We start from the raw sequence: 12,181 nt of genomic DNA on the forward strand, positions 1-12,181 counted from the left end.
TTGATTAGTTTGATCTCCTTGCTGTGCTAGGGACTCTTAAGAGTCTTCTCCAACACCACAGTTTGAAAGCATCAGTTTTTTCGGTGCTCAGCTTCTGGATGGTCCAGCTGTCAGATTTGTACGTGACTGCTTGAAAACTATGGCTTTCACTATATGGACCTTTGTCAGCAAAGTGATGTCTCTGCTTTTTAATATGCTGTCTAGGTTTGTCATAGCTTTTCTTCCAAGGAGCAAGCGTCTTTGAATTTCATAACTGCAGTCACCATCCACAGTGATTTTGGAGTCCAAGAAAAGAAAATCTGTGACTTTTTCCACTTTTCCCTATCTATTTGACATAAAGTGATGGGACTGGGTGCCAAGAGCCTATGTGATCTGGCTCTCTTTTAACCCTTGACCTCTTTTTCTGTTACACTGCCCTTAGTCCATTCGGCTCTAGGCTTTCTGGTCCCTTTGCTATTTTTCAAATGTATCAATAGGCTTCTTCCTTAGGGCTTTTGCATACCTTCTTTTATCTCCCTGGAATGAACTTGCCCTGTTATCTCTGTGGCTCATTCCCTCACTTCCCATCTTTATTCAAAGTCACGCCAGGCCTTCTATAGGCATCTAGCATCTAGATTAAGCATTTTAACCTCATCCCTCCCTCCGCCCAACACAGTTTTACAGTCTACCATCCATCTCGACTTCAATTTTTTCTCTCCTCAGAATGTGTCATCATCTTTTATATGGCATGTATTTTACTTGTATATCTTGTTTCAGCCTCTCTAGGACATAAGCTCACAAAGGGTACAGGGATTTCTTTGAATTACTTATAGTTTTGTTTCTAGCACATAAAACAGTACTTGGCACCTTGTGAGCGATTAATATATATTGTCCAATGAATGAATGATTTACATGGTAAAGAAGTGAAATTCTGTTTTCTAAATTTGTAGTGTATATTAAAAGTCCAGTCAACACCAAGGGAAAATGATGAATCAGCGGTTAATTGCTTTTTATTCACAGAAGATCAATGTAGTAATTGTAATTTGTCAGTTAAACTGTTTCCAGCAGAACCAGTTTATTAATGTGAAGTCATTCAGTCAGTAAATATTTGAGTGCCAGGCAAGGTGGTAGGCATTGATGATGCTGGGATAAGTGAGGTGTATGTAGTTTCTTCCTTATAGAGCTTATGACCCAGTTGAAGGGAGAGGCACTAAGTATAATAGGTATAATTACTGTGATGGGTAAATTTTTAAAAGTTCAATGTTGCAGGGGTTGCAGACTCAGATGCCTACACAAGCCAGGCGCTTAATGTAAAAGAGCAGGGTGGGCCAGTACCTCATCGAAACTTCAAGAAGAGAGGGAGCTATGCTGAGCTACAGAGCACATGCCCTGTATAAAGGAGTGGCAACTGACTGACATCATATAGGAGTAAAAATCCTCTGTCTCATTTCCACATTTTTCAAGAAAAACAGGAAAATCAAGATTGTCATCTTAAATATACCGACCTTCTGAGGTACTGTGCAGTCCAAAGCAAACCTGGTTTTGACTCACAAGCCTCTTCTGTGTAAGAAATACTGCTTATTAAGTAAGGTATATCAAGAAGAAAACTCTGGGTATTGGCGGGGAGGACATTATTTCCTCTCAGTAACCCCGTTTTTCTTGTTCCTCCTAAATTGTAATGTTATTCCCAGATCCTGCATAGACTTTTCTTCTGGAGTAACAAAGACAGGTGTGGATATAAAAACATCATAACGTGAGGTTTTGAGAAAACCCCCTCTGGCTTCATCTTACCAGTGTTGTGTAACTGGGCCAGGTGCTTACCTTCTTTCTCAGTGTTTAGCGTATTCCTCATCTGCAGAATGGGCACAAGTTAAATTGCTTCATAACGTTACGAGAACCAAGTAAGATAGTGCACTTAGCAATGCTGTCTGTGGTTAGGGCTGTGTGAATGTAGTGCTCTTGCTTTTTCTCTTTCCAACTCCCCCCTCCCTTTTTTCTCCAGCCAGTCAAATGTAAGTGACTTATTCTTTCATTACCTTGTACCAGATAGCACAAACGGATATGATAACTTTAGCATGAATTTAAGTTAGTAATTGTTTTTAGAGATATTTTCACTTTTAAAAATAAAACTTCTGGAGTCCTTGCTTTAACCTAGAGTAACGAAAGTCTGATGTATCATAGGCCAGTGGTCATTGGCTCAAATCCTGCAGCCAAATAAATGCCTGTTCCACTTAACTTGAAGATAGTTTTCAAATGACATTGTTTTCTTTGGCAGTGGTTGAAACCAGAAGTTGCTGACAGCTTAGTATTTTTTCTATCTTGTTGACGAGCATGATGTCTGATGATACACACAATACAGAAAAAGTCCATGTGTAATTTTACCCATTCCTCTCAGCTCTCTCCATGCCCCAGGGAAACAAACTTGATAGAAGTAAACACTGCTAAAGCCCAGTCTGTCATAAACATGAAGTGCTTGTGTGTATCAGGATACTGGAACCGTAGGTATCTAAGATACCATAAACATTTTCTGTGGCAGGAGACTTATGGTGCCTTTGGGGAAGTTGTGAGTCTGGCTAATCAGCAGCAGCATTGTTATTCTTGTAAAATAATAATTCTCAGTGGTGGTGGTGGGGTTGTTGGGTGGCAAGGGAGAGAGGAATTACTTGGAGAAAAACATCCTGAGTCTCTTGTTCTTTTTCTTCCAAGTTTATTATGAAAGATTTCAAAATGTACAGAAAGTTTGAAGGAGTAGTACTGTGAATAAGCATATGAAAATCATCTAGATTCAACTACTGATAACATTTTACCATTCCATTCTTTATACATGTTTTAAAAACATGGATAATTTTGAGTCAGGACTGTGCATTAGAAGAATTATGTTCATTTTCTTAGGTGGAACAAAGATATTATATAGGATAATGTATGTATTTTAAGAATGTATATGTGTTTAAATACTCATGAAATATTAATAGTAAGAATAAAATGACATGAATCCACAACTCATTTTCAAGTAATTCACTGCTAGCCAGAAGCAAGTTTTATGATTTCTTTCAAAATAGAGTTTAATCAAGAATTATGTATTTGATTATAATCTCATTTAAAATCTAGGATAACCATACCCCCCTCATTAAAAAAAATTCAGTTTTTTTAAACTGAAAAAAAACAAAAAACAAAAAACAAAAAAACAAAAAACAAACCAAAGTGATTCACCCAGTTCTTCCAATCCCCCACCCTTCACTTCTGGCAACTACCAATTTATTCTGTCTGTGAGCTTAGTTTTTTTTATATTTATTTAAAAAATATTTTTAGATTCTACATGTGAGAAAGATCATATAGTATTTGCCTTTCTCCATCTGACTTATTTCACTCAGCATAATGCCCTTGAGGTTCCTCCATGTTGTTACAGATGGCATGATTTCCTTCTTTTTCATGGATGAGTACTATTTCTCTGTGTTTGTGTGTGTGGCTCAGATTTTAAATCTATTCATCCATCAATGGCCACGCTGTTTCCATATCTTGGCTATTGTGAATAATGCTGCAGTGGCTATGGGAATACATGTAGTATGGTGGTTTAGTTGCTAAGTTGTGTCCATCTATATCTTTTCAAATTACTGTTTTTATTTACTGCCAATAAATACCCAGAAGTGGAATTGCTGGATTATACTGTAGTTCTATTTTTAATCATTTGAGGGACCTCCATACCATTTTCCATAGTGACTGCCCCCAATTTTTATTCATTCCAACAGTGCACAAGGGTTCCCTTTTGTCTGCATTCTTTGCAGCACTTGCTATTTCTAGTCATTTTGATAATGTCCTAACAAGTATGAGGTGATATCTCATGGTTTTGATTTGCATTTCCCTTGTGATTAATAACATGAAGCATATTTTCATGTACCTGTTGACCGTCTGTGTCTTCATTAGAAAAATGAAGATTATTCAAATCTTCTGCCCATTTTAAAATCAGATTTTTTAAAAACTTGAATTGTACAAATTCTTTATGTATTTTGGACATTAGCTTCTATCACATGATGTGCAGATATTTTCTCCTATTCAGTATGTTGCCTTTTCATTTTGTTGATAGTTTCCTTTGCTGTGAGAACTTTTTAGTTTGATACAGCCCCACTTGTTTAGTTTTGCTTTTGTTGCCTTTGTTTTTGATGTCAGGTTCAAAAAACTGTTGTCAAAACCTATGTCAAGGAGGTTACTGCCTCTGTTTTCTTCTAAAAGTTTTACGGTTTCAGGTCTTACGTTCAAGTCTTTAATCCATTTTGAGTTAATTATTGTATATGGTGTAAGATAGTGGTCCAGTTTCATTCTTTTGCATGTGACTGTTCAATTTTCCCAACACCATTTATTGAAGAGACTTTTTCCCATTGTATATTCTTATTTCTTTTGTCATAAATTAATTGACCATGCATGTCTGGGTTTATTTAATTAATCTGGGCTCTCTATTCTGTTCCACTGCTTAATTTGTCTTTATGCCAATAACATACTGTTTTCATTACGATGCTTTTGAAATATAGTTTGGAATTAAGGAGTCTGATGTGTCCAGCTTTGCTCTTCTTTCTTGAGATTGCTTTGGCTCCATGGGAAACTTTTAAGTTCCATACAAATTTTAGAATTTTTGGTCCTATTTTTGTGAAAAATGCCACTGGAATTGATAGAGATTGCATTGAATCTGTAGATTGCTTTGAACAGTACGGACCTTCAAACCGTACTAATTCTTCCAGTTCATGAGTATGAAGTATCTTCCGTTTGTGCTTTCTTCAGTTACTTTCATTAATGTCTTGTAGTTTTCAAGATACAGATATTACACTTTCTTGGCTAAAATTTTTTCTAGGTATTTTATTTTTTATGCAGTTGTGAATGAGGTTGTTCCCTTAATTTCTCTTCTGGTAATTCATTATTAGTGCATAGAAATAGAGCATATTTTTATATATTGATTTTGTATCCTGCAACTTTACTGAGTTCATTTATTCTAACAATTTTTTAAATGAAGTCTTTATTAGGGTTTTTTTTTATATATATAATATCATATCATCTGTGAATAGTGACAGTTTTATGTTGAATAGGAGTGGTGAGAGTGGACATCCTTGTCTTATTCCAGATCGTAGTGGAAGAGCTTTCAACTTTTCTTTGACTTTTGAAGTGAAGTGAAAGTCCCTCAGTTGTGTCTGATTCTTTGTGACCCCATGGACTATACAGTCCATGGAATTCTCCAGGCCAGAAAACTGTGGAGTGGGTAGCCTTTCCCTTTTCCAGGGAATCTTCCCAACCCGGGAATTGAACCGGGGTCTCCTGCCTTACAGGCAGATTCTTTATCAACTGAGCTATGAGTCATCTAATATTATTTTGTTACTGTCTATTTCTCCTTTTAAGTCTGTTAATATTTGCTTTATATATTTAGGCTGTCCTATTTTGGGTGCAGAAATATTTACAAATGTTATATCTTCTTATTGGATTGACCGCTTTATCATGTAGCATCCTTCACTGTCTCTTATTACAGTCTTTGTTTTCAAGTTTGTTTTGTCTAATGTAAGTGTAGCTACTCCAGCTTTCTTTTGGTTTTTATTTGCATGGAATATTTTTTTAATCCCTTCACTTTGATTCTGGGTGTCCTTACATCTAATGTGAGCCTTTAGTAGAGAGCATATAGGTTGGTCTTTTAAAAAATTTATTCAGCCACTCTGTGTCTTTGGTTAGGGAGTTTAGTTCATTTACATTTCAGTTAAGTAGGTGCTTACTGCCATCTCACTAATTTTTTTTTTCATGTTTTTTGTTCTTTGTGCCTGTCTTCTCTTGTTTTCTTCTATGATGGTTTTATGGTTTGATGATTTTCTTTAATGGTGTGCTTATATTTCTCTTTGTATTTTCTGTCTGTATTTACTACAGGGATACCTTGTTTTATTGCATTTCCCAGATACTGCCCTTTTTTTTTTTTTTTTTTTTTACAAATGGAAGATTGGTAGCACCTTTGCATTGAGCAAGCCCACCAGGACCATTTTTTCTAACATCTTTTGCTCACTTTGTATCTCTGTGTCACATTTTGGTAATTCTTTCAATATTTTAAACTTTTTCATCATTATATTTTCCTTGATGATTTGTGATCAGTGTTATTTGCTGTTATTAGTAAGACTCCCTGAAGGCTGAGATGGTAGTTAGTATATTTTTACAATGAAGTATTTTTTTAATTAGTGTGCACATTTTTAAAAGACATGATGCTGCTCTACTATTAATAAACTATAGTTTAGTAAACATAGCTTTTTATATAATGGGAATCCAACAAATTTGTATGACTAGTTTTATTGAAGTATGCTTTGTTACAGTGTTCTGGAACTGAATGTGCAATATCTCCAAGATATGCCTATATAGGCTCTTTGCTTTGTGGTTACCAAGTCTTAACATATGACAACTTATATCTGCAGTAGTCTATTTTAAATTGAAAACGCTGAAGTTTAATCCCATTGTGAAGCTCAACATTATTGCTCCCTCCCCTCCACATGTTATATTATTGACTTACATTTTACATCTTTTTCTCTTGTGTATCATTTAACTAATTATTGTAATCATAGTTATTTTTCTTACTTTTTTCTTTCAAGCATCATACTAGTTTATAAATAATTAAACCTTTACCTTTACTATGAATGTATGTTTCCAGTGAGACTTGTTCATTTATGTGTTCTTGTTACTAATTAGTACCCTTTCTTTTCAGCTGAAAGAAGTCCCTTTAGCAAATTTCTTCTAAGATCCATTTAGTGGTAATAAGCATGTTTAGCTTTTGCTTTATCTCTCTCACTTACAAGTGATAACTTTGCCAGGTAGAGTTTTATTGGTTAGAAGTTTTTTTCTTTCAGCACTTTGAATATATCATGCCACTCCCTTTGGCTTGCAAAGTTTCTCCTGAAAAATCTGCTTATAGTCTTATTGGAGGTTCTCTTGTACAACAACAGGTTGTTTTCCTCTTGGTGCTTTTAATGTTCTCTCCTTGTCTTAAACTTTTGACATTTTAATTATAATGTGTCTTGATGTGGGTATCTTTGGGTTCCTTTTATTTGGAACTCTGGGTTTCCTGGATTTGCATGTCTGTTTTTTCCCTTAGATTAAGGAGAATTCAGCTATTATCTCTTCAAATAAGATTTCTGCTCCTTTCTATCTCTTTTCCTTCTGGGAGCTCTGTTTTGTGAATTTTAGTTCGTTTGATGTTGTCCCATATACCTCTTAAACTGTCTCCACTGTTTTCCATTCTTTTTTCTTTTTGCTGCTGTGATTGGCTGAGTTCCGCTGCCTTGTCTTAGAGTTGACTGAACTCTCTGTTATACTTCATCCAGTCTGCTGTTGAACCCCTCTAGTGTATTTTTCAGTTCAGTTATTGTATTCTTCAGGTCTGTGACTTCTGTTTGGTATTTTCTTAAATTTTAAAATCTCTGATGAAGTTCTCACAGTTCATCTGTTCAGTTCGGTAAGCATCTTTATGATTATTGCTCTTTATCAAATAAGTTACTTATCTCTCTTTCATTAAGGGTTTTTGTTTTCCTGAGGTTTTATCTTGTTCTTTTATTTGGAACATATTCCTCTGTTTCTTCATTTTGCTTGTCTCTCTATACCATAGATGAATAGCCGGTCAGTTTGGAAAGAGTGGCCCTGTGTAAGAGATGAACTTTGTGATTCAATCCTGCCTCAGCTTTTGCTTATCTTTTAAACGTCTGTCCTTGTCCAGGTAGCCTGTTACATTTTTAATACCTACCAGTAGTTGTGGGTGTGCTATGACTTGTCATTGTCCCAAAGGGCAGAATCTCAGCACCTGGCTGCAGGCTTCCTGGAAGTCAAATCCTCAGACACCAGCTTTTAAAAGTATGCAGATATGTACAAGCTTATGAGACTAAAAGTATCAGCTCTGCTGGCCACCAGAACCAGGTGATCTGGAAGTCTCCCCTGAGTAGCAGTGTCAGAAACTGGGACTCCAGATGAGGGTATAAGCTCTTCTCTGGGTGATACCAGTGAGCTGGAGCAGGGCAGAGGGAGAATGCTAAGATGGCATCCAAAGCCTGTGTTCCTTTGTAGGCCACCAAATGTGGGTCACACCTGAAGATTGCCCCTTAGGGTGAAGCTCCAGAACAAATAAAGAGGCCGCCTTCACAGAAAGACTTGGGTGTGCCCATTACCCACTAATGAAGAAAATGACCTTACTTTCAAATGGGCTTCCCTGGTCGCTCAGTGGTAAAGAACCTACCTGCCAGTGCAGGACACATGCATTCAGTCCTTGGGTCAGGAAGATTCCCTGGAGAAGGGAATGGCAACCCACTCCCAATATTCTTGCCTAGAAGATCCCATAGACAGAGGAGTCTGACAGGCTACAGGCCATAGGGTAGCAAATGAATTAGACACAACTTAGTGACTAAACAATAACAGCAACAACAACTTTCACATAGTTGACCAACAAAAATCATGTTTTATAGTTTCTTCTAAAACTAGTAATTAATCAAGAACTATGTATTACACTTGATTGTAATGTGATTCTGCTCCATTTTTGTACTCCACATATGGAATACTGTACAAGACAACTAACCAGAGTCAGGATCCCAGACTTTGTCCTGGTGTCACTTGGTGTTGTTTTCCATATTCTTTTAGCCCCTGTTATCTGTAAAGTGGAATTTAGGCCTTTAAGGTTTATTAGGTTAAAGATATTTCACAGGTGATGCTGTTTAATTCATTTTCTATCACATCAGGAAGCATGTAATGTCAATATTAATGCCAGTATTAGTGACCCCCAAATTTCTTCTGTGAAAAGAAATGCTTTTCCTTTTGATGCTTCGACACCATGTGAATATCCTATTTTTCATAAACCTTTCATGGATTTTAGCATACAGTGATGATCCTTGCAGAATCAGTTTCATAATATCATATTTCTCAGCTTTGATGCCTTTCTCACAATTCCATTGACAATCTCTGTCACTTGGGGAATGAGTAGGGTCCATCAGTGTGTTGGGCAAAAAAATGAGGATCTCAGTTACAGGAAACTGATAATGGTATCTAATTTTATGTCACTTTTGAAGTTGGATTTTCAGTTCTTTGGAAAGAAAATACTGATTAGGAGCTGACAGACGTAATTAACAAATTATGTCTGATGAATTGACTTCTTGGTAGTGATTGGAAAATTTTTACACTTGTAATCAGGTTACGTCAAATAAATTAGTGCATGTTAGATTTCAGTTCAGTTCAGTCACTCAGTTGTGTCTGACTCTTTGTCACCCCATGAACTGCAGCACGCCAGGCCTCCCTGTCCATCACCAACTCCTGGAGTTTACCCAAACTCAGGTGCATTGAGTTGGTGATACCACCTAACCATCTCATCCTCTGTCGTCCCCTTCTCCTCCTGCCTTCAATCTTTCCCAACATCAGGGTCTTTTCAAATGAGTCAGCTCTTTGCATCAGGTGGCCAAAATATTGGAGTTTCACCTTCAACATCAGTCCTTCCAATAAACACCCAGGACCAATTTCCCTTAGGATGGACTGGTTGGATCTCCTTGCAGTCCAAGGGACTCTCAAGAGTCTTCTCCAACACCACAGTTCAAAAGCATGAATTCTTCTGCGCTCAGCCCTCTTTATAGTCCCAACTCTCACATCCATACATGACAACTGGAAAAACCATAGCCTTGACTAGACAGACCTTTGTTGACAAAGTGATGTCTCTGCTTTTTCATATGCTGTCTAGGTTGGTCATAACTTTCCTTCCAAGGAGTAAGCGTCTTTTAATTTCATGGCTGCAGTCACCATCTGCAGTGATTTTGGAGCCCCCCAAAATAAAGTCAACCACTGTTTCTACTGTTTTCCCATCTATTTCCCATGAAGTGATGGGACCAGGTGCCATGATCTTAGTTTTCTGAATGCTGAGCTCTAAGCCAACTTTTTCACTCTCCTCTTTCACTTTCATCAAGAGGCTCTTTAGTTCTTCTTCACTTTCTGCCATAAGAATTGTGTTATCTGCATATCTGAGGTTATTGATATTTCTCCTGGCAATCTTGATTCCAGCTTGTACTTCCTCCAGCCCAGCGTTTCTCATGATGTACTCTGCATGTAAGTTAAATAATGTTAGATGTTAGATTTAACAAGGGACTAAAAAATACCACCCCCCCTGCCCCACCACCCCTGCGCAGAGCACTTAGTTAATTCAAAAGTGACTTAACAGTTATGTTCTAAACACATTAATTACTTGTCCTCTGTCCATGGCAATTCTCCAGGTCAGAGTACTGGAGTGGGTAGCCATTACCTTCTCCAGGTATCTTCTCAACCCAGGGATCGAACCCAGGTCTCCTGAATTGCAGGTGGGTCCTTTACCAGCTGAGCCACAAGGGAAGCGTTGTTTTAGAAGGACAATCAAATTGATGAAAGTGACATAAAATATCCTATGCCAAAGTGAGTTTTAAAAACTTAAGGTGGAAATCTTTGTTTAAATGTAACAGAGGTAATTGTTCTTTAGAATACCTGTATATTTCAGATACTGATGCTTTCTCAGGTACAGTGAACAGACTGTGGCATAAATAATGAAGGCATTTGTTATCTAGCATGAGAGATCCCAAAGGCTTGTCTAATTCAGTAGCCTAACTATGTTAGTATTCTGGGTCATTTTTTTCTCTGATTCTTTTTTCCATCATAGCCACGTATGGTTGCCTTAGGTCTAAACATTACCGTCTTACACAACAAAATCCAAAAGCTCGAAGGAAGAGAAAGGCATTCTTCATAAAACTCTCTCCCCAACCCCCCCTTCCACCCCCCACCCCCTGGATGGAAAATCTTTCCTGCAACCCTCAGCAGACTTTCCCATATGTCCCATTAGCACAGTCAATCCTAAAACAGTTGCTGACAAGAGGAAATGAGGTTCTCGTTATCGCCTTAATACAATGTCAGTTCACCCCCTAGGAGTGGATGAGGGACCCACTCATGTGAGCCTGTTGGTGTTTTGTATCGGATCGTGTCAGTGTTTTGTCATCATGGAGAGGGGGAGGCTGATGGGTAGACTATCAGTAGTATATGCCAGATACAGTGATATAGTTATGTTGTAATATTTTCCATATCCCATATAAGGAATATTCCCATTCAGATGCTATTTTAATATTTTAGCCTTTAAAAGAGAAGCATGTAACCTGAGAAGCATATTATCCTATATGTGCTAGTTTGTGATTGGTATAGGAAGCCAGTGTTTTGGCTATAATTTAATATATTAGTTGCTTACTGTCCTTACTTTTGTGTTGTGTACAGTCACTTTGTTTCCCTCTGAGATTAAGCTCCCCAGTGATGTTACATAATTTTAGTGGTAGTTTCAAATTCTTTATATTTAATTGGTACTTGTTCTCGTAGGTGGCTTCTCCACTGTTTTCGTGGTGCGGACTCATGGTGGACACCGTTATGCATTGAAGCGAATGTATGTCAATAACACGACAGACCTCAACATTTGTAAAAGGGAAATTACAATTATGGTAAGTGAGACTAATTCCATTTGGAAAAACTTGTATTTTCTTTCAGTTTTGCAGCATAACATTAACCAGCTTTTAGGCAAGCTGCTTATTGGCTCACGCACATCTTGAAAACTTTTGAAGTGTACTCTTTAAAGCCACACTCAGGGCTAAATACAGCCAACTCCTGCCTCTTCTTCCTTGCTTTTAGAAGTTCAACAGGGAGGCTTCTCTGCTTTCTTTTTTTTTCTATTTAAAATACATTTTAATTATGGAATATTCTGAGGATCGAAAAATTGAGAGGACTGGTGAATACCCCTTCACCCCCTACTCAACTTAAGAATTAAAAGCTTACAGATACAGTTGAAGCCTTCTGTGTATTCCTCTCCAATGTCATCTTTATACTGTTATGCTCATCCAGAAAGAAGCCCTTATCCTGAATTTGGTGCTTACCATCCCCATGGGTATTTAATAAAAGTATGTGCTTGTATTCACAGGCAAAAGTTAGTTTTGCTTTTCATTTTAAAAGTCATGCTGTAGAATTGATATTTTTGTGTAGGTGTGTACTTTAGTTATGTGGTAAGGTATGCTTCAGTAAGGAAAAAATTTCTTCTTAAATATTAGGAAAAGTGAAAAATACTTTACTAGGCCATTAAAGAAAATTTCAGTAATTCAGTTAACTAGACTAACCAGTTCAAGGAAACTACAGAATAAAAGTTTCCTTTTTGTCTAGAGTTGCTTGTTGTCATCGC

At 37.2% G+C, this 12,181-nt stretch overlaps 1 protein-coding gene across 3 annotated transcripts in view; it reads left to right on the forward strand.

Annotated features, from left to right (window-relative positions):
- Positions 1-12,181, forward strand: part of BMP2K (BMP2 inducible kinase) — a 123,321-nt gene that overhangs the window by 43,663 nt on the left and 67,477 nt on the right. For all 3 annotated transcript variants that reach the window (XM_027544851.1, XM_027544849.1, XM_027544850.1), the window contains one exon: positions 11,335-11,453. In XM_027544851.1, the coding sequence (XP_027400652.1) occupies positions 11,335-11,453 (119 nt within the window). The remainder of the gene's footprint in view (positions 1-11,334; positions 11,454-12,181) is intronic.

This window comes from Bos indicus x Bos taurus, chromosome 6, assembly GCF_003369695.1.
Source record: "Bos indicus x Bos taurus breed Angus x Brahman F1 hybrid chromosome 6, Bos_hybrid_MaternalHap_v2.0, whole genome shotgun sequence".
NCBI classification, from domain to species: Eukaryota; Metazoa; Chordata; class Mammalia; order Artiodactyla; family Bovidae; genus Bos; species Bos indicus x Bos taurus.